This window comes from Tupaia chinensis, unplaced genomic scaffold (assembly GCF_000334495.1).
Source record: "Tupaia chinensis unplaced genomic scaffold, TupChi_1.0 Scaffold145484_1, whole genome shotgun sequence".
Lineage (NCBI taxonomy): Eukaryota > Metazoa > Chordata > Mammalia > Scandentia > Tupaiidae > Tupaia > Tupaia belangeri.
The window spans coordinates 952,474-977,814 of record NW_006205341.1 but is presented as its reverse complement, the minus strand read 5'-3'; the positions used below and the strand labels follow the sequence as shown (position 1 = coordinate 977,814).

Below are 25,341 nucleotides of genomic sequence, written 5' to 3'. Positions count from 1 at the left end.
ATAGAGACAGAAAGCGAGAAATCACCTCCCAGGGGGGATGGTCACGCCGCAATCCCTTCTCCTCCATTCTCCTCTTGGGATCTTGTGCACGCACGCACACGCGCCCGGCGTGAGTTTTAAGCCACCGGGTCCGGGACATGAACCGCGGTCGACTACATGGGAATCCAGCGACATAGCCATTACGCTAACTGCTGGTTCCCTAAACGTGCTTTTGAACTACTGATTTTCTTCCGGTTTAGACATTGTCTGTTAACCACCTACTGTGACGAGTTATTGACCTCTCTTACAAGTCCTCTCCGGCACACACAGTTGCCTTTCCCTTACCCCCAACACCCTCATCTCATGATAGTTGTGTATGTGTATATATATGATTTTTAAAAGTTCACTTTTCTGTTTCTTTCATGAGACAGCCAGCCCAGATCATGGTCATGTTCATACATGACAGGGTAGTCAGGGAATTCTCGGCATTGAACCAGAAACCGTCTCACGTGGACTGACTTGCAGAGTATTGCCTGTCACCGCCTTGCCATCTGGCCCTGTGATATTCGATCGGATCATTATTCATACAGAGCCACGTAGTATACATGGCATTCTCTTTGTATTATAATTTTTAAAGTTTTTTTTTTTTTGGATTCAATCATGCCTCAGTTTTTCATTTGTTTAACTTTAAAATTTTTTTTAATCTTCCATGAGAGAAAAAGAGAGGGTGAGAGAGGGAGGCGCCCCTAACAGGGTCTTCATACCACAATCCTAACCCAGCCAAGAATCACAAGATCCAGCCAGGATCACAGGCACACATGTGCACGTACCCAGCATGCTCAGGGAGAACGTGGGACAAATCTGGGACTTTCTCACGTGGACTCAACTTTGCAGAGGGTTACAGTACCACTGCATGTGCGTTTAATATATATATTAAAGTTTACTTATTTATTCCATGGGCAAAGACAGAGAGCACCCTCAATGGCTCTTGATGCCGCCATCAGTCGACCCTGGCCTCAGCCAGCCCTGGACCACAGAGAGGCACATGCCTGGCTTACTCAGGGAGGTCTTTGGGTAGGAACCTAGGACCCTCCCATGTGGGTCAGACTCACAGAGCGGGTGTTCTACTGCTGTGCCACTGTCTGCTGCCTGTTTCTGGAAATTCTGTTATTCTGATTTGGTCTGATGACTCCAGGTTGTCCAGTAATATCTAAGAATAAAATACAAAACAAACAACAACAACAACAAAAACACTTACTGGAAGCTGCGTGTGGGCTACTGAGTTTCCTGACTGGTGGGTTTCACTGCAGTGGATCTAGCAGGAAGGGAACTGTTTTTGTTAGGGCACCCCCAGTTGTCGTGTCTGTGGGTCTTTTCTCCAGATAGATACTATTTGTTTTGTTCTTCCCGAGAGAGGAAGGTGAGTGGGTGAAGAGGAGGTGGAAAACCGTCACCAGGTTATTGGCAGCCCCATAGGAAGGAGGCCGGGTGTCTCAGCCTTTTGGACGCAGACTTCCCAGTAATCGCTCTGTTTTCAGGAAGGACCCCTGTCCTCAGATGTCTGTCCTTCAAACACATTCCTTTTTCCTCAACTAACTTGAGAGTAAAGCTATTCCATTCTAGTACAGAGCAGTGGGGGGACGGGGGTACCTGGCTAAGGGCTGAAGGACAATATTTAGAAAACCAATTTTTTTTTTTTAAGAGAGATTTTTTTGCTATAGGGCACATTGCTCCCCAGGAAGACAGAGAGACAGAAAGTGAGAAATCACCCCCCAGGGGGGATGGCCACGCTGCAATCCCTTCTTCTCCATTCTCCTCTCAGGATCTTGGGCACGCACACACACGTGCCTGGTGTCAGTTTCAAGTTGCCGAGTCTGGGACTCGAATCACAGAGGAGTACATGAGAGTCCAGCAACTTGAAGACCTCCCTGAGTATGCTAGGTATGTGTCTACCCATCACCTGAGGCTAGTTGAAGTTGAATGGTGGATCAAAGCACCAAGAATCTGTTGGGGATCCTGTCTCTGTCTCACTCTCATGAAAGAAAGAAAGAAAATAAACTGGAAAAATAAATCCAGGCATGGTGGTTAAGGTGGCTCAATCCCACATGGCCTACTGCATGGTTCGAGTCCTGGACCCAGCAACTTGAAAAACACACCAGGCACATGTGTGTGACCAAAATCCTGAAAGGAGAAATGCAGAAGGGATTGTGACATGGCCAGCCCCCATGGGAAGAAGGATGCTTTCTTACTTTCTCTCTCTTACTCTCTGGCAAGCACACATGCCCTGTAGCATTTTTTTTGTTTGTTTAATGCAAACCTGTGCTGTCATTTTATTGCAATCAGGGAGAGGAAAAAATGGCATGCTTAGTAAGATGTCCTTATCATTTCTTGAAGTCCAGTTTTAAAACAAAACCTTTCAAAACTTCTCAAAACCATCCAAAGGTCTGTTGCTGCAGCTGCGCAGCCTACAGAGTGCTACATCTCCTCTTCCTGTCATTTACTATGCTCCAACCACACTGGCCTTCTTCTGATCCCTGAATGAACACACACGCTTGTTTCTCTTTCTCTTTGCCTTTCTTTCTTTTCTTTCCTTTTTTTTTAATAAACAAAAAAATAAAAAAACAAAGCTCTGTAATTGTTCCCCCAACATCCATTTTCTCCTCTTCCTTAGAAATAGAAGTTTTGGTTTTTTGTTTTTTAAAGAGATTTTTGCTATAGAGCACGCACATGTGCTGGTGAGACAGAGCCAGACAGACAGAAGACAAGAAATCACTCCCCAGGGTAGATGGCCATGCAGCAATTCCTTCTTCTCCATTCTCCTCTTGGGATCTTGGGCATGTATGCACATGCGCCCACTGTGAGTTTTAAGCCACCAGGTTTGGAACTGGAACCACGGTCTCCTACCTGGGAGTCCAGCAATATAACCATTATGCCATTTGCTGGTCCTGGAAACAGAACTCTTAATTTATAGCTTGGCACATGACCAGCCAAAACAATACGGCACTTTCTAGCTTCTTTTACAGCTAGATATGGCTAGCAAAGTTCTAACTAGTGGATGGAACTAGAAATAATACATGTAGGGGCCAGCAGGTGGCATGGTGGCACTAGACTCTCATACGACCGACCACAGAGTCCTGGACCTGGAGGCTTAAAAGTCATAGCAGGTGCATGTGCATATGGGCCAAAATCCTGAGAGGAGAATGGAGAAGGGATGGCAGTGGCCATCCCCTGGTGGGAGGGGGCTGATTTCTCACTTTCTCTCTGTCTCTTCCTTGCGAACGCAAACACCCTATGGCAAAAACCTAAAGAGAAAGAAAGAGAGAGAGACAGAAAGAGAGAGAGAGAAAGAAAGAAAGAAAGGAAGAAAGGAAGGAAGGAAGGAAGGAAGGAAGGAAGGAAGGAAGGAAGAAAGAAAGAAAGAAAGAAAAGAAAGAAAGAAAGAAAAGAAAGAAAGAAAGAAAGAAAGAAGGAAAGAAAAGGGAAGAAGTGTGCCCTTCCTCATCTCTGTATCCCAGCCTCCACCACCTCCTCCCTCTATCCTCCTAGCTGGGATCTGTAGCTGGAGCTCAATCATCTCATACTGTAAACTGAAGCTGCAGAGTAAGGATGGCCAACTGACCAGACACAGGAGGCTAGCTCCCGTTTCTGTGGAGTAACACAGTATTCAGCCCTGGAATGCTTACATACCGACTTAACTTGCACAGCAGAGAAACAAACATCGATTTTCTAAGCCCCCGTTAGCTGGGGTTTCAGTTACTCATAGCTGAATTCAACAATGACACGAGGAGGCAGATGATGGTGCAGTGGTAGCATAACTGGACCCGCTTGGGAAGATCCTGAGTTTACGTCCCGGGGCCTCCCTGTGCATACAGGTGGCAAGCACACATGCCTGTGACCTGGGCTGGCAGAGGCTGGGGGTGGGTTGTGATGGGGAGACCCTACTGGAGATGTCTCCCTCCACCTCTGAAGAAGTAAATAAGGGAACTTGAAACAACAGGATGTGTGTTCCTTCCTCAGAGTGGTATCTTCCATCCCAAGTCACTTTCTATTATTTTCCTTGTAGTGCTTTTCATGATCTGAATTTGACCATTTTTAAATTCTCTTGCTTAATTGTCATTTCTCCCAAGAAGAATGTAAGCTCCATAAAGGGGGGCCACAACTAGGTCTTAGCATGGGTGTTCTACACATATTTGTTGACACCTGGTTGGTTGAGAGCCTTACCGCTGTCAGGAGAGGAGGCAGGATTCTCTAGGTTCCGCCCGCGTGGAATAGTTGTGTTCTCTCTGTTCAGATATCATGCTTACATACCAATGCTCCAATTATGAACTCAATTTCCCAAGAGTTTTGGAACCAAAAAATCAGATCTCTAGAGATGACTTAAATCTCTTGATCAATAAAAGGGATGTCTCCCACCATAACTTGATAAACTGGGATTCTTATTTATAATAAATTAGGAGGTGTAACTTTGGTGATAGGCAAAGTGTGAACAATGGTTTTACTATTTTTGGAAATATGAACTTGACTAGTTACTTAAACGTACTGAGCTTTAGTTTCCTCATGTGTAAAAAAAAAATTAGGACGAGGGACCAGCAGTTGGCGTAATGGTTATGTCTCTGGACTCCCATGTAGTCAGCTGCGGTTCGAGTCCCGGACCCAGTGGCTTAAACTAACGCTGGGCGCGTGTGCGTGCATGCCCAAGATCCCGAGAGGAGAATGGAGGAGAAGGGATTGCAGCATGGTCATTCCCCCCTGGGGGGGGGGGATGATTTCTCACTTTCTGTCTCTCTGTCTCTCTCTTTCTTGGGAACGCACATGCCCTGTAGCAAAACCCTCTCAAAAAAAAAAAAAAATTAGGACTAGCAATACCTACATTTTAGGACTGATATGCTGATATGAAGATGAAATGAAATAATATGCGCAAGAGTTTAAGCTATCTAGCCAGGGAGAGAGCTAGCAGTAGAAGTGGGTTTTTAATCCAAGTCTGCATGTTAACATTGAATGTAGGACATCTAGACACGACATTCCTGCAAACGTGATGCGATACGAACTGGAGGTGCTCATGTCTGTCTTGCTCTCTCTTGCTCTGTCTCTTGTGTGTGCGCAAGTAATCTATCATGAATAAAGAAAAAAAAGAAGTACGTAATACTCTTGCCAAAATATAATTGAACCCAAACCTAATCAAGCTTCAAGATCTAACTACTATTAATAGTTGATAAAAAGTACAGAGGCTAGAGGAACAAGAAAAGCAACACTGTAGAAATACAACCAGTGAAATTAGAATGTGAGAAGTTCTACAGGCCAAATGATCCAGTCTTCAACCAAAAAATGGCATAAAAACAGAGAGAAAGGGAGGTGCTATAAACTAAAATAGTCTTAAGGGACATTACAAACAAATGCAATTTGTGGACCTTGTTTAGATTCTGACTGAAAAACAGCAACAACATAGTAGCTGCAAAAGACATTTCTCAGACAACTGGGGAAAACTGTGGATTCAATTTGAGTATAGGTGATAAAAAATTACTGTTAATTTTCTTGGCTATAATAATGGCATTGTAATTGTTTTTAAAATGTCTTTATTTGTGGAACTAGCAGTTGGCTTAACGGCTATGTCGCTGGACTCCCATGTAGTCAACCATGGCTCAAGTCCCGGACCCAGTGGCTTAAATTCACGCCGGGCGCATGTGTGTGCATGTCCAAGATCCCGAGGAGAGAGGAGAATGGAGGAGAAGGGATTGCGGTGTGACCATCCCCCCTGGGGGGTGATGTCTCGCTTTCTGTCTCTCTGTCTCTCTCTTTCTGGTGAGCGCACCTGCCCTATAGCAAAAACCTCTCCAAAACAAAAAAGTCTTTATTTGATAGAAACATAAAGTATGTAAAAAAGAAAGGCTTAGGATACCACAGATATGATTTTAAGTACTCCAGCAATCAACAAGAACAATAAAAAAGTACTGCAGGAGGAGGAAGATAGATATATAAGAATGGCAGAAAGCTGATGGCTACTGAAATTAGGTGATTGTCTTTTTTTTTAACATTATATACTTTCATGTGTATTTAAAACTTCCATGATAAAAGGTTAAATAGCAATTAAATTCAGTATTACATTAAAATAATTTAAACTTACTAAATGCAAAATAAAGGATAATTCAGGACCAGCAGATGTTGTGAAGGTTAAGGTAGCTAGATCCCACATGGCCAACTGCCCACTTCGAGTCCCAGACCTGGCGGCTTGAAAAACATGCTGGGTTTGTGTGCATGCATGCCCAAAACCCCAAGAGGAGAATGGAGGAGAAGGGACTGCAGAGCGGCCATCCCCCCTGGGGGTACTTTCTCATTTTCCTTCCATCTCTCTCTGGAGAACGCATATGCCCCCTAGCAAATTAAATAAATAAATAAATAAAATAAAAGCAGGCTAGAGGCTGAACATTGGTTGGTAAAATATTTTAATTTAATAATTTTCATATTTATTACCTTTTCCAAACATAGATCCTAAATCATAGGTCACATATACTCTTTTTTTCATCAATTACACTCATCATAGGCTATATCTAAATTGTGACAGTGACCTATTAATAGTACCATAAGATCTGCAGTTGGGGCCAGCAAATGGCATAATGATTACAGCGCTGGACTCCCACATGGCCAAGCAATGGTTCAGGTTCTGGATCTGGGGTTTGACAATTACGCCCAGCATGTGTATATGTGTGCCCAAGATCCTGGGAGGGGAATGGAGAAAAAGGAATTGTGGCATGGCCATCTCACTGATTCTGTCTCTGTCTCTCTCTCATGAGTGCACAGGCCCTTACACAAAACCTCTTAAAAAAAAAGAAAAAAAAAAAAGATCTGTGCTTGGTTTGGTGTTGATACAGAGTTAATTTGTATTCCCCAAAGCCAAAAATACCCATGTAACACACCCAGATTGTCCACAGTATCACCAAATGCTATAATAACATTACCTACTTACTAAATATCACTTTAAAATGTAATTAAACATGAGGAAAGAATCAGACAAATCCAGATCATGAGACCTGTCTACAAACCAAGTGTCCCACACTCTTTTGGAAAGTCAATGTGCAAGATAGAAAAGTGGCAGGACTCTTCCAGATTAAGAGACTAAACAGACAACAACAAAAACAATTCATGAACCTTGTCTGGATTATGGTTTTGGGGAAGAGGTACAAACATCTTACAAACAACTTGGGAATTACAAATATGGACGAGTTATTATATGCAATCATTGCTAATTTTTCTTAGATGTGATGATGTCATTTTGTAGGAGACTGCCCTTACTCTTTTTTTTTTTAAAGGTCTCACATATTTATTACTGAACCAACTTACCAATGCAGAACTTAGAGACAAGGTGAAGCATCATTTTTTCCCCAATAAACACAAGTGTCCAGTCAATGGTGACCATTTTCAGCTTGATGTGGCAAGACCATAGTGACCTTGGCACAGCATAAATATGTGGCCCATATCCTGTCCAGTTCCTTACAGACCCAGCTTGGTTCTTCTCCAGTGTGTCCTCTTGGAGTTGTATCTGATTTTATTACCAGTTTTCATTCTAATCCACTGGGGAAAAGGACGATTTCGTTTCTGTTTTTTGGCCAGAAACCACTTGATTCTGAAAGTCTTGTGAGAAGACATGGCGAAGAGCCGAGGGAACCGCTCACCCCACGATGGCAGAGAAAGAAAGAGCTGCACTTACTCTTAAAAGAAGCATGCTAAAGGGACCAGCAGTTAGCGTAATGGCTATGTCGCTGGACTCCCATGTAGTCGACCGCGGTTCACGTCCCAGACCCGGTGGCTTAAACTCACGCCAGGCGCGTGTGTGTGCGTGCGTGCCCAAGATCCCGAGAGGAGAATGGAGGAGAAGGGATTGTGGTGTGGCCATCTCCCCTGGGGGGTGATTTCTCGCTTTCTATCTCTCTGTCTCTCTCTGTCTGTCTGGCGAGCGCACGTGCCCTATAGCAAAAACCTCTCCGGGGGGGAAAAAAAAAGAAACATGCTAAAGAATTTAGAAAGACTTTAGAACCAAGTGTGTTTTATTTATTTTTTTTTTATTTTTATTTTTTTTAGTTTTTTTGCTTTTGGGCATGTGCGCTCACCAGAAACAGAGAGAGACAGAGAGAGACAGAAAGCGAGAAATCACCCCCCAGGGGAGATGGCCACACCACAATCCCTTCTTCTCCCGGGATCTTGGGCTCGCACACACATGCACCCAGCATGAGTTTTAAGCCATGAGTCTGGTACTCTAATCACATTCTAATCACGCTGACTACGTGGGAGTACAACAATGTAATCATTCACCATCTGTTGGTTCTGAGAAGCCAAGTATATCTTGATTTTTTTTTTTGAGAGGTTTTTGCTATAGGGCAAGTGCACTCACCAGAGAGACAGAGAGAGACAGAAAGCGAGAAATCACCCCCTAGGGAGGATGGCCACACCACAATCCCTTCTCCTCCATTTTCTTCTCAGAGATCTTGGGCACACAGGCACACGTGTCTAGCATGAGTTTCAGCTGCCGGGTCTGGGACTCGAATCACAGTTGACTACATGGGAGTCCAGCAACATAGCCGTTAATGCCAACTGCTGGTCCCCCAAGTGTATCTTAACTTTCAAGTGGATTAAACTGTTTCTGATGAACTTGGTTTAACACTTTGGTTAACACAAACATTCATTTTTAGCAACATAAATGAGAATAACTACAAAGATTTTGGATAAGCAACAAGATACAAAAGTACTTTTCTGGTGTAAGTACAAATCTTTTGGCTTAGGAACTTTTTAAACCAAGTAATTAAATAAATAGAATTAAGTGATATGATATCCCTGTCCTGAGTTCTTCAGGTAGAGTAAGGTGTTATATATGTGGTAACACAATTGGTTTCTAAAAAGATTGAATGTTTTTGTACTGAATTGAAGTTCTACCCAAAGCATTCCTAAGGTTCCTGTGAGTTCATTAACTTCTGCTTGGCATATAATCATACATGATTCTCTTGCTTCTTTGAGGTGAGAATATATTTTATTTCCTAAAACCCATACTATAAAGATCAAATTCCAGAAGGTGTAATGGTTACATTGCTGGACTCCCATGTAGTTGACTGTGGTTTGAGTCCTGGACCCGGCGGCTTAAAACTCACGGCAGGCACATGTGCATGCATGCCCAAAATCACAATAGGAGATTGGAGGAGAAGGGCTTGTGATGTGGCCATCCTCCCTGAGGGGTGATTTCTTGCTTTCCATCTCTCTGTCTCTGTCTCTCCAGTGAGCGCATACACCCTATAGCAAAACTCTCTCTAAAAAATAAAAAAAAAGATGTAATTCCTAAGTGTGTTTATGCCACTCAGAAATAAAGCTATACTGGGAGGGGGGAGAAAGCATTGATTTAGCAAATTTTACATCTAGATGTATTTTCTTTGTATATTATAAACAATTATTTAACTTATTACAGTTTGAAGTAAAAATTTTCCAAAATATATGCTCAACAATAACCATTAAAATGTTTGTAGGGAACCAGCAGTTAGTGTAATGGCTATGTCGCTGGACTCCCACATAGTCGACCGTGGTTTGCGTCCCAGACCCGGTGGCTTAGAACTCATGCCGGGCGCATATGCGTGCGTGCCCAAGATCCCGAGAGGAGACTGGAGGAGAAGGGACTGTGTCGTGGCCATCCCCCCTGGGGGGTGATTTCTCACTTTCTATCTCTATGTCTCTCTCTGTCTGTCTGGCGAGTGCACACGCCCTATAGCGAAAACCTCTCCAAAAAAAAAAAAGTTTGGAGCAGAGCTGGCAGGTGGCATGGTGGTTTAGGCTCTAAACACTCCCACATGACCGACCATAGTTCAATTCCTGGACCTGGTGCCTTGCTTTCTCACTTTCCTTCTCTCTCTGTCTCTCTCTGGTCAAATTTAAAAAGTAAATGAATAAATAAAACGAAAATAATTATTTTTTAGAAATTATTTTATTTAGCTTTATTTATTTATTTAGAGAGGAACAGAGTGAGAGAGCAAGAGAGCAAGAAAGAGAGAGTGGAAAGTGAGAAACCAAGTCACCAGGTCTGGGACTTGAATCGTGGTTGACCATGTGGAAGTCCAGTGCCCCTAGACACCCCTAACCACCACACCACCTGCCGGCCCCTAAAATAAATCATTCTTAATAGGTTAGCAGCATAGAAGAAGAAGAAGAAGAAGAAGAAGAAGAAGAAGAAGAAGAAGAAGAAGAAGAAGAAGAAGAAGAAGAAGAAGAAGAAGGAGAAGAAGAAGAAAAGAAAGAAAGAAAGAAAGAAAGAAAGAAAGAAAGAAAGAAAGAAAGAAAGAAAGAAAGAAAGAAAGAAAGAAAAAGAAAACACAAAAATAACCACAATAAAGTAAATCAGGTCCAAGTTAGATGCTAGAATCCAAGAAAAGAATTTCCAGAATTTCCAAGTAGAGTGACTCATGTTAGGAATGACTAAGGTTTTAGAGACAGATCTGATTTCCAGAAATCCTGAGTAAACAGAGCTCTGGCTTTGACATCACGGGCACACCTGTGTCTCATTCTGGTTTTGTTAGGTGATAGGTAATCTGGGATAAAATTATTTTTTTTTAATTTTTTGCCAGGGGGCACATGAGCTTGCTGGATAGAGACAGAGAGTGAGAAAGCCTCATGGGGCATGGTCACGCTGCATCCTTTCTCTTCCATTTCTCCCTCCTTTTAAGACGCTGGGCATGTGTGCATGTGTCTGGTGTTTTTTAAGCTACTGAGTATGAGACTGGAACCATGCAGTCGGCCATGTGGGATCTGACACCTTGCTTAGAAAAGTAATTTGGACCAGCCAACAATTTTCTTGCAATCGCATGGTGTAATTTACATACTTGAAATGTCATCTATTAAAAGGATAGGTGGGAGGGACCAGCAGTTCGCGTAATGGCTTTGTCGCTGGACTCCCATGTAGTCGACCGCGGTTCGCATCCCAGACCCGGTGGCTTAAAACTCACGCTGGGCGCATGTGCGTGTGTGCCCAAGATTCCAAGAGGAGAATGGAAGAGAAGGGATTGTGGTGTGACCATCCCCCCTGGGGGGTGATTTCTTGCTTTCTGTCTCTATGTCTCTCTCTCTCTTTCTGGAGAGTATACGTGCCCTATTGCAAAAACCTCTCCAAAAAAAAAAAAAAAGGATAGGGGGGGACCAGTAGTTGGCGTAATGGCTATGTCACTGGCCTCCCATGTAGCTGACCACAGTTCGAGTCCCGGACCTGGTGGCCTAAACTCATGCCTGGGCGCATGTGCATGCGTGCCCAGGATCCCAAGAAGAGAATGGAGGAGAAGGGACTGTGGCATGGCCAACCTCCCTGAGGGGGTGATTTCTCGCTTTCTTGCTCTCTGTCTCTCTCTGCCTTTCTGGTGAGCACACGTACCCTACAGCAAAAACCTCTCCAAAAAAAAAAAAAAAAAAAGGATAGTTGATTTTTAGTACACTTAAATATTTGTGCAACCATTACCAAAATGTAGTTTTAGAACACTTCCATCAAACCTTAAAGTTGTCTCATGCCCTATTTGTAGCCAAAGCTGGCTCCCAGCCCCAGCTTCAGCAACTACACATCTGTTTTCTATACCTGTCAACGGACTTTTTATAGAAATTTCAATACAATCACACAACATATAGCTTTTGTATCTGATGTAATGGTTTTTAGGTTCATTCATGTTACTGCACGTTTTGGTTCATTTTTATTGCCAAATAATATTCCACTTTATGGATATACCACATGTTGTTTACTCATCCACAAAATAATGGACATTTGGATTTTTCCACTTTTTGTCTACCGTGGATAATCTGCCATAAACACTTATCTACAAGTCTGTGGACATATATTTCATTACACTTTCATATGCCTTGGGGTGGAATTGCTGAGTTATATGGTAATTTTATGCTTGCTTCTTTGAAAAACTATCCAACTGTTTTCCAAAGTGGCTGTACCATTTAACATTCTTACCATTAGTGTGGAAGGGTTCACTTCTCCACATCCTTGCAACACCTGTTATTTTCTGCCTTCTTGATTATAGACATTCTATTGGGTATGAAATAGTATTTTATAATGATTTCAATTTGCATTTTCCTAATGATTAATGATGCTGAACATCTTTTCACATTCTTATTTCCCATTCACAAATCTACTTTGGTAAGCTATCTATTCAAATGCTTTGTCTACTTTGAAAATAAGTAATTTGTCTTACCATTAACTAGTAAGTTTTCTTTATTCTGGATACAAATCTTTGCATTTTTTATACATGATTAGCAAATATTTTCTCCTAGCATGTAAATTTCCTTTTTCTGGTGATACATTAATCAGAGGTTTTAATTTCATTAAGCCCATTTATTTATCTTTTGTAGATCATGACTGTGGTGTCATGTCTATGCAATCTTTGTTTTACCCATAGTAGAAAAGACTACTTACCCTTTCCGGCCCAGCTGAAGTGCTGTAGTGGTGTGACCCCTGCAGTGAGACACTGGAGGCCATATGGGAAGGCTCTGGGTTTGTATCTTGGGTCCTCCTGAGCGTGCCAGGTATACACACGGTGCTTGCTAACTGGAGGGAGGATCGTGGCATGAGTACCCCATTGAGAGTGCACTGTTTCCCCTCTCTCAACATACAAAGCAAATAAACTTAAAACAAAACAAAACAAAATGGGCCAGTTTGTGGTGTGGAGGTTAAGGAGGTTGGTCCCCCATGGCTGACGGCTGATGGTGCCACTCACATCCCAGAGCCTGTGGCTTGAAAAACCCCCTGGGCACTTATGTTTGTGTACCCAAAAATCCAGAAAGGAGGGAGAGATGGAGGAGAAGGGAATCTTCTGACCATTCCCTATGAGGGGTGCTGTCTCACTTTCCCTGTCTCCATCACTGTTTCTCTCTGGCAACCGCACATGTCCTCGGGCAACATTTTTTAAAAATTACCCTTTCTCCATTGAATTGTTTCAGCACTGTGGTTGAAAAATCAATTGGTCATAACGTAGAGTTTATTTCTGAACCACTTATTCTGTTCCATTGATCTCTATACCTATCCTTATGTCAACATCACGCTGCCTTCATTACCAAGTCTGAAATCAGGTAGGGTTTAAGTTCTCTGCCTTTTGCCTTTTCAAAATTGTTTGATCTATTCTGGGTTCTTTGTAGTCCATATAAATTTTGAGGTCAAATTTTGTCAATTTCTAAAATGAAAATAGCTTGCTGGCATTTTAGAAGGGATTGTACTGAATCTGCGGATCAATTTAAAGAGAACTGTCACAAGTATTCAATTCATGGACATGGTGTTTATTTATCTAGATCTTTGATTTCTCTCAGTAATGTTTTGTAGTTTTCAGTGTATAGGTCTTGTATTACTTTTACTAATTTTATTCATATTTTTAAAAAATGATTATTTATTTTACTTACTCATTCATTTTTTAATTTTACCAGAGAGAGACAGAGGTTCAGAATGAGAGAGAGAGGAAGCGAGAAAGCAAGCCACCAGATTCAGGACTCGAACCCTGGTCGGCCATGTGGGAGTGTCCAGTGCCTTAACCACCACGCCACCTGCTGGTCCCCTTATTCATATTTTTAATGCTCATGTAACGGAACTGTTTTCTTAATCTCATTTTTCAAGTTGTTCACTGATGGTATATATATTTAAATATAAATGTATCCTACAGCTGTGCTATGCTTAATTTAGAATTATTTATTTAATTTTATAATTAGTATTATGTAATTTGACCAGAGAGAGATAGGGAAAGTGAGAAAGCAAGCTGCCAGGTCCAGAACTCAAACCGTGGTCTGCCATATGGGCTTTATCTATCACACCACCTGCATGGTGGTGCTTAATTTTTTTTTTTTTTTTTTGTGGTGCTTAATTTTTAAAGCTCCCATTTTCTCATGTGTAAAATGGGGTATGTACCTAGCAAGGTTTTTGTGTGAAATAATATATATAAAATTTGAATAGAAGGCTGGAAAGGGAGCCTCTCCCAAAAAATAAAAATCCTCTTGCCTCAAAATGTAGGGTCACATTATCATGCAGAAAGTGAAATAACCAGGATACATATGGTATAGAGGCAGGAGCCAATCACCTATACTTCATTATCTGCAATTGTATGATTAAGCAATTTTACTTCATTTTCATTAAAATAGATAAAACAAAGATGCTGGCATATTTTTCTATGTGTATTTTAATGGCAATAACTCAATAAACATTTATCGAGTATAATAAAAGCAACAGTTACTCATATACCCCCGGCGAAGTAATAGTAAGGGAAGGGAGTAAAGAACATTTTGAGGGGACCAGCAGGATGCAGAGGCATGACAAGCTGGTCTGAGAAAACAAGTAGAAGTCTTCCAATTGATTACAAAGCAAAGCGGAGCCAACTGTTGGCGTGGTGGCTGGATCCCACAAGGCTGACTGCCTGCCGACTGCCAGGTTGGAGTCCCAGACCTGCAAGTTTGAAGAACACCCAGCATGAGCGTCTCTGCTGGCCTGCACCCAAATTCCCAAGAGGGATTGCAGTGTAATCCCACCTCTTCCTCTCCCTTTCCCTCCGCTTTGCTCGTACTCCGGTGAGCACAGTACCCTGTAGCAATTTTTCTTTTTTTTTACAGACAAGCCGTGGGGCATTACAGATAGAGCCACAGGTTCAAATATGAAATTGGTAAGTAGCTACCACTGAATCAACACTTACTCTATGCACTCAATCTTACCCTCACAACAGCCCATGAAATAGTTTATTATCCCAATGCACAGATAAGGCTACGCCCAAATCACAAAACTCTTGGGTGGCAGGGCCAGATTTGAAACTGGGGTTTTCTGACTTCAAAGCCCAGGCTCTGGGTCCAAACAGCTGTATGTACTGAAGGTGTGGGAAGCAACATGGTACTATTGGGGTGAGCGATGAAATGCCGGCACCCACTCTCGCTCGCTTGACGACAGGACAACTGAGACTAGAATTGGAGGTATCGAATAAATGCATGATTTCAAACACCGGTAACCATCTCAGCTCTGTCCACCGAAAAGGCCTGGAAGCAATGACAACCAGCCACGATTCGGGTGGGGTCTGCAAAGACCTCCACGTCTGCTCCCCGACCTCCCCATAAGCTTCTCTGCCGTATTCCATCATCACCTCGCTAGGGACCCGGTGCCCTTCACCTGCCTGTGTCTTCTGAAGTCTATTAAGCGACACCTTAAGTAAAAGGCCCAAGCGCCTGCAACACCGACCGCCATTAAACCACCGCAAAGCGCCCAGAGCCAGACACCAGGTGGGCGGCGCCCGGGACAGCCGAGGTGAGCCGGGCCGTGGGCGGGACCGTGCCGCTCCTGCGTTTGTTATTGAACAGCGTAGCTGCCAGTCGCGGGCTCTCTGACGTTCCACCCCTTCCGCGCAGGCTGTCGGTTAAATGGCGGGCGTAGGGGGTTGGCGACTTCCGGTAGAAGGCAGAAAGTTGAGCCGAAGGAGGGGCTGCGAAGAGGGAGGAGGAGGAAGAGGAAAGGGCCGGGCAGCAGCGGCTGTAAGGTTGTGCGGCGGCAGCGGCTCTCCTCGGGGCGGACGATGGACAGCCAGGGCAGGAAGGTGGTGGTGTGCGACAACGGCACCGGGGTAAGTGCCCGGAGAGGAGGCCGCGCTGGCCCGGGGCCCGGGCGGACGTGTGCGGGGGCGCGCGGGTCATCGGCGCCGCTGGTTGCACCTCTGGGCCCTCGGCCGCCGGGACGAAGGGGCTCGGGGCCGCACTTCTCTCGTTCGTAAGGCAGCTTGGGCAGCGAACGGGCCGGGCCCTGGTCTCCTTCGCAGCCCGCCGCCCCCGCAGCGCTCCGGATCGCATCGGCTGGCGAGATCCGCGCGGGACGCGGGTCCCACCTGCTGCCCGCCCGGGGTCGGCCGGCGCCGGGGCGGGCGCGACTCGGTTGCAGTCCGGGGAGGGTGAAAAGCTGGGCTCGTGTGTTTGAGGAGGGCGTCTTTCCGCGGGGTCGCGGGAGTGTAAAACAGAGAAGGACCTAAAGGCCTTCCTGTTCCTGTATGGTCGAAGATACCCAACCAGAGGCAGGAAACGGGTTTACAGAAAAAAAGGGAAGTGCTGTCATGCAATGGTCCTCAGCCCTTTCGCAGTGTTTCTTGAGGGTTTGTTGTGGGGGGGAAGGTTTCTGTTCTTTTTTTTTTTCTTTGAGGGAAGGGTAGGCCAGTTCGTAGCGCATCGTTTACTTTTTATTCTGTACATGGTAGTTTGGCCCAAGCTCAGCCCCACAAGGATCACGATCCATTGAATGATACGGGGGAGATCTAGGACCCCGCAAGGCCCAGGAGTTAATTCTACCGACCTAGGCGGAAGCTAATCAATTTGGGGTTCTCTTCCCCTACCAGCGCCCCTTGTTTCCCCTTAGGTACAGAAAACAGATAATTTTAGTCTTTACGATTTTAAAATTGTAAAAAATCTGACCAAAGCACTGATTTAGAAACGATTTGAAAGTTGTTTTAGCCTACCCCACTCTCGTTTTTTAAAAATGTATTTTTGGCAACAAAGTTAGCAAACGAGAAGACGGAAATGTTACTTATTTTGTATGAGTTCTGTAGTGACCATTTTGGTATTGCAACATTTTGTGACTTGACTTCCTTCCCTTCCGTAAATGTGACATATGAATTAAATTCAATTTTGCTTACACTTTAAAGCATTTGGAAACTGGAATAACGGGAAAAAAAGAGCAGGTATTCACGGTCATAGTACTGCCCTCGATTGAAACTTTTTACAGGCTTTTATAAGCAATAATTATGCTAGCTTCATCTGAACTAAGGTAAAAATGGACTAGAGTAAGAAAAGTGTTGTGTAACGGAGCACTAAGCAGACCCCCTTGCTATAGAAAAATGTCCAAGAGTTGATTGCTTTTCAGAAGTGTTAGAATGATCCCATTTGTGTGTGTTCTTTATGTTCCACAAACTTGTATCCATATATGAAAGTTTTGGGGGGGCTACTAAGAAATATTTGTAGTGGTTACCTATGAGAGAAAGGATAAGGGAGTGAGGGAAGACAGAGAGGGCTTCTGAATTATCGAAAAAAAAATTTTTAGCAAAGCATAAATTGTTAAACTATATTTAAACAGACTAAATTAACTATAAACATATATTACTTTTATAGTTAAAATGCAAAGATACTTTTAAAAACCATTAGCCTGATTTCTACTGTAGTGGAAATAAACTTGAAACTGTATAAATAAAATGAAAAATACTTTGAGACTGTGTAATGAATAGATATTCTGGAACCAGCAGTTAGCCTAATGGCTATGTCGCTGGACTCCCACGTAGTCAACCGCAGTTCGTGTCCCGGACCCAGTGGGACTTAAAATTCACGCCGGGTGCGTGTGCATGCGTGCCCAAGGTCCCGAGAGGAGAATGGAGGAGAAGGGATTGCAGTGTGGCCATCCCCCCTGGGGGGTGATTTCTCGCTTTTTGTCTCTCTGGGGAGCGCACACGCCCTATAGCAAAAACCTCTCCAAAAAAAAAAAAATAGATATTCTATGATATTGCAATGGATTCCTCCTCTTTGAGGTGTTCTAGATCATGAGTCCTGTATTTGTAGTGTTTATGAGGTTTTTCAGTATTAGAATAGGAATATTAACTATGATATAAACTAGTTTTTGTTACTGTTTCTTTGGTTTGGCAAACATTTGAAAACTGATAGTCTATATTATTGATTAATTTTAGGTCTAATCCATAATTTAAAAGTTCTGTTCTTTAAAGCAATAAATCTGTTGCTGTGACATAAGTGAGAAAATAGTTAATTCAGAAAAAAGTTATTATTTTGCGTAATGCTTCTGGTTTATTTTAGATTTCATTCAGCTTTTATAGACATGATTGGCTTCAAATGAAGAAACAGCTCTGCCTTGTGAATCATGTAGCAGTCAAGAATGCTACAGTATTTCTGAAAACGTAGAGTAGGAGCCACTTGGAATCTGTGTTCTGTTTTCTACTGTTCATAGTTCTAGACATGGTCATCTTGATTTTATTTAGGTTCATGACATTATGATTCCTTTACAGGTAAATATTTAAAGAGAAAATCAGCTTTTTTTTTTTTTTAATTCATAGAAGTAGTTGTTACCCTAAAGTGTTTTCATTTGCCCTTGTATGCTTTAGATTTTAATATTATACTTTTAATTAAGAAGTTAACAGTATCTTTCTTTTAACCCCGCTGACAGACCCAACATGGAGTGGATGCTCTTTTGTACAGGTCATCCTTAGGATCATATCCAGATGTTGGTCATTTCCTTACTGTCACCAGCTAGACCGTTTGGGTGGCCTAGAGGAGAAAAACTTAAGTGATTATAATGATTTATGCACTTGCACCTCTTAACCATTTAAACCTACCTTCTAAAATAGGATTGGCTGAAATCTGGAGATCTTTGAAGGTCTAGGTCTAGTCTCTTTCAGGAGTTGGGCCCGGCCCATGGTGTTGTGTATGTTACCAAATGTGTGTGATTTCTTCAGCAGTGAGTTATTGGGTCGTCGGAAAAGGTGCGAGATATTTTTCTTTCTCTTTTTTTTTGGAGAGGTTTTTGCTATAGGGCCCGTGCGCTCACCAGAAAGACAGAGAGAGACAGAGATAGAAAGCCAGAAATCACCCCCCAGGGGGGATGGCCATGCTGCAGTCCCTTCTCCTCCATTCTCCTCTCAGGATCTTGGGCACACACGCACACACACACGCCCTGCATGAGTTTAAGCCACCGGGTCCAGGACTCGAACCGTGGTTGACTACATGGGAGTTCAGCCACTTAGCCATTACGCTAACTGCTGGTCCCATCATGATATATTTTTCTATGTAGAACTATGTCATGACTTTTCTTTGAGAGATTTTTGTTGTTAGTTATGTGTGCTTGCCAGAGAGACAGAGACAGAAAGCAAGAAATCACCCCCTGGAGGGATGACCATGCAGCAATCCCTCGTCCTATATTCTTCTTTTAGGATTTCGGGCACGCATGGACATATACACTTATCCAGCATGAGTTTTAAGCTGCCAGGTTCAGTACTTGAACTCCGATTGACTATGTGGGAGTCCAGCAACGTAGCTACTATGCCATCTGCTGGTCCCTCATCATGACTTTCTGAGGACTCAATAGTTCGTCACCAAAATGAAGACTTCCTGAATGTCTGCTGTGTGTTACTAGCACAATGCTTGATAAGATCTAGTGATACAGAGAAGCTTATAGTGCTAGAATAATTATATTTTCTCTTAGAATTCACATTTGTAGGGACCAGCAGTTGGTGTAATGGCTATGTCACTAGACTCCCATCTGGTTGACCACGGTTTGAGTCCTGGGCCCTTTGGCTTAAACTCACGCCAGGTGTGTGCGCGTGCGTGCCCAAGATCCCTAGAGGAGAATGGAGGAGAAGGGTTGTGGCGTGGCCATCCCCTCTGGGGAGTGATTTCTCGTTTTCTGTCTGTCTCTCTCTCTGTCTTTCTGGCGAGCGCATGCACCCTGTAACAAAAACCTCTCCAAAAAACCCAAAGAATTCACATTTGTAGTTGATTGTGGCCTGCTTTATTACACTTATGTGTTAATTTATATGTTGAATTTGTGAGTGTTTGAAATAGAAACAAACTAAAACCAGTTTTGATTTCACCCTGCAAAATGTCTTGGAATAGATAGAGTAGATGTTTTGTTGATCTAAAATCAGAACAATCAATATGCAGCTTAATTAATATATCAGTGCCATTCCATGAAATTAGTGAGGGGAATTAATAAGCCCAAATGGGACTTTAAAAATCCCAGTTTATTTATTTTTTTTAAGAGGAAAAAAGTACTTTTAGAGCAGATATAGATGGAAATGTTTCTTCATTTTTGCCTTAAAGAATATTATACTGTTCATGTTCTTGCCATATGATGACTCAGTGGGGAGGAAGGGAGCCAGTTTAAACCACGTCAATGAAGAGGAACTATATATGGTAAAATCTGTTTCTTAAAACAGCCTTATTGCACTCAGTGAGGGAACTCAGTCACCAGGTCTTAAAATGATTTGCAAGGGGGAGAAATTTCAAGGATTAAAATGACACCAAATAAATAGATCAGAAAAGACTATTTTCTTTCTCTTTTATTACATTGTGGTTAAGTTTTTTTTTTTTAATACTGGCTTTATCAAAATAAAAGAATGATCAAATTGTCTATTGATTTTTATTGGAAAATGGATTATTTTCATCTTATAACTGTTCTTGCATTCACATTTGAAATAATGTGAAATAGGACAGTTTTTGCTACTACAGCAGCTTACCTGACCCTGTAGTAATGCTAGCTCTGGATTCTCTGGCAGCATCTGCTTCCAGTAATCTGCTTAAGCAGATAGTTTTTCATTAATAAGTGATCGATATCTTAGATTTGAATTAAAAGACATTTTCTTTCTTCTTCTTCTTTTTTTTTTTTGCAAAGCAATAATAGGTTTACAATCGTTTTTATAATTTCAAAAATCTCAACTTATGTCTTCTAACTTAGACATTTGGCAAATGTTTTCTCGCTTAAAGTATACTCAAACAAGGATTTTAAGATTTAAACTATCTGGGACCAGCGGGTGGCGTGGTGGTTAAGGTGCTGGATACTCCCACATGGCTGGCCCTGGTTCAAGTCCTGGACCTGGTGACTTGCTTTCTCTCTCTCTCTGAGTCTCTCTCTGGTCAAATTAAAATAAATGAATGAATAAATAAAATAATTCTTGAAAAAAAAAGATTTGAACTACTCTTCTGTACAGTTATAGTCAGAAAATATTAAGTGGAGTGATTGTTTACTTCTTTCTACATTGTATTATGTGGGGTGGGCAAGGAGTGGGGTGGGGCTCTGAAGGAAACGGGAGAGAAGTCAGCCTTAGCAGCCTCTTCCTGGCACCAGGGTTTGATTTATGCCCCATCCCAGGCTCTTTCTCCCACCTTCAACTTCTTTTTTGATTTCTCAATTTAAAAGAAAAATCATTTATTTACATCTATATGCTTAAAATAGCCATTACAAACTTATAGATTCTTTATTCAGTAACTTTTTGGAAAACATTAGTATCCATGTGAGTATTTTCAGCCTGATGAGTGGATACTTTTGACTCGCCCAGTTCATTTGCTCATTACTTTGAGGTCAACATTAAAATTTATTTATATTTTATATGATAGAGCACATACATGTACAGATAAGAGAGATGAGCACCTTTCACATGCAGTCCTCCAGGCCATTGCATCTTGGGTACTCATGTGTGTACATGGAGTGGTTCAGGTTTGTTAGGCTGGAGATTCACACCCTCATGACCATGTGAGATCTGGCTTTTCTTCAGCAGCTCTGCTCCACAGAGCTGACCAAAAATGTAACATTCAAATAATATTTACTTTCTTTTTTTAAAAAAAAATTTAAAATAATTATTTTATTTACTGATTGATTATTATTATTATGAATTTGGAGAGAGAGGAAAAATGAGAAAGCAAGCCACCAGGTCTGGGACTCAGACCAAGGGCGGCCTTGTGGGAGTCCAAGTGCCCCAACCACTATGCCACCTGCTGGCCCCTAAATAGTATTTACTTTTTATATTTGAGTTTTATGTGTAAACTATGACTAGTTGACTTTACGGTGGTGATTGTGACCAATTTTACATATAAAGAAATTTGGCTATGGCTGAGATAATGAGAATACATTCTCTGTTTTTTGTATCTGTTCAGTTCTTATCAGGTGAACTGGGTTTTAACTTAAGGACAACAACAATTTTTGATTTGGAGAAAAGTATGAGTGGTTTTGATACTCTTTTTTTCTTATAGTTTGAACATACTAAAAAAACTAGATATCCTTTTTCTCTTCCGAGTTTATCTAGGTTATATTAATAAATTATTTGAGATGTGGAAAAATAAACTAGTCCTCCTGAATTGTTTAATACTACTTTGACTGGGACGTACATACTATTCACTCTGCACAACTCTCAAATGAGATGGATGTGAGCAGGCAGGTTATATGTTGCCTGGGCTGTCATGCCACGCTTCACTTCTGCATTTAAAGATTATTCAGGAAGAATTGCAGTGCACTTTTAGAAATTGGAGTTATACCTAGAAAGTGCCCTAGTCTTGGTGGCTCGGTGGTCAACCAACTAGGACTAGGTTTTATGAGTTTGGAAGAAAACATGCCTGAATAGAGTGTTTTATATAGGTTCTGAAATGTGAACATGAGGTACAGTAGCTCTGTGGTTAAGGGAACCAGGTAGCTCATGGACGAAGCACAGTTTGAATACTGGCCCTGGCAGCTTGAAAAATATGCTGGCTAAGTGTGCATTGCCCCAAATCCTGACGGAATGGAGAAAAAGTATTGCAGTGTGAACATGCCCCATCTTGGATTACTTTTTCTATTTCTCTCTCTTTTCCTTGCTGGTAAGTATCTGTGCCCTCTGGCAATTAAAAGAGAGTAAAATGTGAACTCAGTGGTTAATAATTCAGGTGGTATTAGGAATATGAAATGTCCTAATTTTAGGCAGATTTTTCATAAAAGCTTTCATCTGTTTAGGTCATGGCAAATATATTTAAAAAGCTCTGTTTAGGGACCAGCAGACAGGGTAATGGTTATATCACTTAACTCCCATGTAGTCAGCCGCGGTTCGAGTCCCAGACCTGATGGCTTAAAACATGCCAGGTGTGTGTGTGCCCAAAATCCTGAGAGGAGAATGGAGGACAAAGGATTGTGGCATAGCCATCCACCCCCTGCCAGAGGCAATTTCTTGCTCTGTCTCTTTCTGTGTCTCTGGCGAGCGCACACATCCTATAGCAAAAATCTATTTTTAAAAAAGTTTTCAAAAAGCTCTGTTGATAAAACACAAGTGAAATTTTGGACCTCAGAAAGTTCTGAGCTATTTAAAATTAAATGTGGCTCATCAACCTCATTTCCAACAAGGTTGCTATAAAGAAATCTTTGAAAATATCAATTTTTATATTTTGAAGGTTTAGTCAAAAGGCAGTATCTTTAAGGTGTTGCTAAGTTGTTTTTGTTTTGTTTTGTTCCATACCAAACGGTTGTACACAGTCTCTTTCTGTTAAGGGGTGCATTCATATTTTCTGTCCACCTTTGTGTTATAATGATGTAATGGTCATGCATCACATTCATGCACTCTTTTCATCATTCTTCTAATAATGGCATTTGGGGCCCATCAAATAATTTTTTCTGAATATTAACTATGTGGTTTTTTATTTTATTTTATTTTATTTTATTTTATTTTATTTTTTATTTATTTATTTTTTTAGCTTTTTGCCATAGGGCACATTTGCCCACTGTGGGGGAGACAGAGAGGGAAAGTGAGAAATCACCCTCAGGGCTTTTGAACTCAGTGGCTGGGGCCTACTCTAGCTGCTCCAGTCATATGGGATGGGCAGCAGCAGGGTTGGCATGAGCAGCCTGGAGCTTTGACCCATTATCAACAAGATTACCTCTCACCTAAACCTTCCCTCCGTGGATTAACAGGAAAGCCAGTGATGGTGAACTTCAAGTGGGGAATGGAGTACAAGGGCTACCTGGTGTCTGTATATGGCTCTGTGAACATACAGCTTGCAAATACAGAAGAATACATAGATGGGGCGTTGTCTGCACATCTGGGTGAACTTTTAATAAGGTTTAATAGTAATAATGTCCTTTATATCAGAGGTGTTGAAGAAGAGGAAGAAGACAGGGATATGAGAGAATAGCATTGTTTGTTTGTTTTATATATATTTCTAGACAATGAAGATTTGTTTTTCAGTTTGAAAAAAAGAAAAAGTATTATACCCTTGTGGTGGGAGGGGAGTGGCCATGTCACAACACTTTCTTCTTCATTCTTCTCTTGGGATTTTAGGTGTACACACACACACACACACACACACACACGTGTGCGCGCCTTATCTATTTTTCAAGCCTCCAGGTCCCAGGACTCGAACCTCACAATCAGCCATTTGGGATCTAGCACTTTAACCACCATGCCACTTGGTGACCCTTCTATTTATTTATTTTTTTTTCAAACACCGCTAATAGATTGTGGTGATGCCTCATTCCTTTTTCCTTCATTTTTCTATCCAGTCAGCATTTTCAGCATGCACACACACACACATGCCTGGCATGTTCCTCAGGCTACTGGGCTAGGATTTGAACCTCGGCTTGCCCATGGGATTTAGCTCCTGATGCTCAGGACTTAGGCACTATGCTATGGGGCTGGCCTCATGTACATTTTCAAATAATTACAGTACTATACTCTCAAGTCAACAACAGAACTTCCTCCTCCCCGCCCCCCCCCCAAGGTTTTTGCCGTAGGGAATGTGCACTCACCAGGGAGAGGCAGAAAGAGAGGGAAAGTAAGAAATCATCCCCCAGGGAAATGGCTACACCACAATCCTTTCTCCTCCTGGTATGTTGGGCATGCACACACACAGGCCCAACATGATTTTCAAGCAGGTCCAGAACTCAGCCATGGTTGGCCATGTGGGAGTCCAGCACCTTAACTACCACTCCATCTGCTGGCCCCAACAGCAAAACTTTTTAATATTTATTGATCAGTTATTTATTGTGCACTTATGTGCTGGACACTGTTCTAGGTACTTGGGATTCATCAGTAAACATAAATATCTTTATTCAGTATAGCTTATATTGAATACAAACTTGGTAAGGACAGTAGAGACCATGATTCCATTCCTGTAGTGTCCTCCCTCCACCCCGAAGTTTTTAATTGCCTTTTTCTTGTAATATCTGCTCTTAAAAATAAGAGTAAGCAGACTAAATTATGGGTATAATAAAAAACCCTGCTTCTGTGAGCCAGTAGGTGGCATGGTGGTTAAAGAGCTGGACATGGCACACTGTAATTTGAGTCCCGGACCTGGTGACTTGCTTTCTCACCTTCTCTCTCTCTCTCTCTCTGGTGAACACACATGTCCTATGGCAAATTAAAATAATAATATAAATGGTATTGTTATGTTGCTGGATTCCCACATGGTTGACTGTGGTTCAAGGTCCAGACCCAGAGACTTAAAAACTCACGCTGGGTGAGTGTGTGTGCGTGCCCAAGATCCCAAGAGAAGAATGGAGGACGAGGGATTGCAGAGGGCCACTCTCCCCCGGGGGTGATTTCTCGCTTTCTGTTTCTCTGTCTGTCTCTGTCTGTTTGGTGAGTGCACGTGCCCTATAGCAAAAGCCTCTCAAAAAAATTATAATAATAAAAAAAATTTTTTTAGGCCTTATGTTTTGTTTTTTTAAAGAGTTATTTATTTGTTATTTTTATTTAGTTAGTTTTTAAATTTCCTATAGAACACCATGCTCACCAGAGACAGACAGAAACAGAGAAAGCAAGCTGACAGGTCCAGGACTCTGCGGTCGGCCTCATGAGAGTCTAGTGCCTTTACCACTACACCATGTGATGGCCCATTCCT

The 25,341-nt window shown here is 42.1% G+C and overlaps 2 protein-coding genes and 1 long non-coding RNA gene across 4 annotated transcripts in view; 2 read left to right on the top strand and 1 right to left on the bottom strand.

The window, feature by feature from the left end:
- Window positions 1-1,091: 1,091 nt before the first annotated feature.
- LOC106733848 (uncharacterized) lies at window positions 1,092-15,232 on the bottom strand. The gene is made up of 3 exons (XR_001369711.2): window positions 15,096-15,232; window positions 12,407-12,538; window positions 1,092-1,189 (listed from the first exon to the last, which is right to left on the bottom strand). It is a non-coding gene; the product is annotated as an uncharacterized LOC106733848 (long non-coding RNA).
- Window positions 15,233-15,322: 90 nt separating this feature from the next.
- Window positions 15,323-25,341, top strand: part of ACTR2 (actin related protein 2) — a 43,860-nt gene continuing 33,841 nt past the window's right edge. Inside the window, exon 1 of one of the 2 annotated variants that reach the window (XM_006168042.3) lies at window positions 15,323-15,569. In XM_006168042.3, the coding sequence (XP_006168104.1) occupies window positions 15,522-15,569 (48 nt within the window). In that variant the 5' untranslated portion in view covers window positions 15,323-15,521. The remainder of the gene's footprint in view (window positions 15,570-25,341) is intronic. The other variant, XM_006168043.3, reaches the window with a different exon arrangement.
- On the top strand, window positions 19,822-23,634 carry LOC102478887 (small nuclear ribonucleoprotein F-like). The gene is made up of 2 exons (XM_027768091.1): window positions 19,822-19,899; window positions 23,281-23,634. The coding sequence occupies exons 1-2, from the start codon at window positions 19,822-19,824 to the stop codon at window positions 23,632-23,634; spliced, it is 432 nt and encodes a 143-aa protein (XP_027623892.1).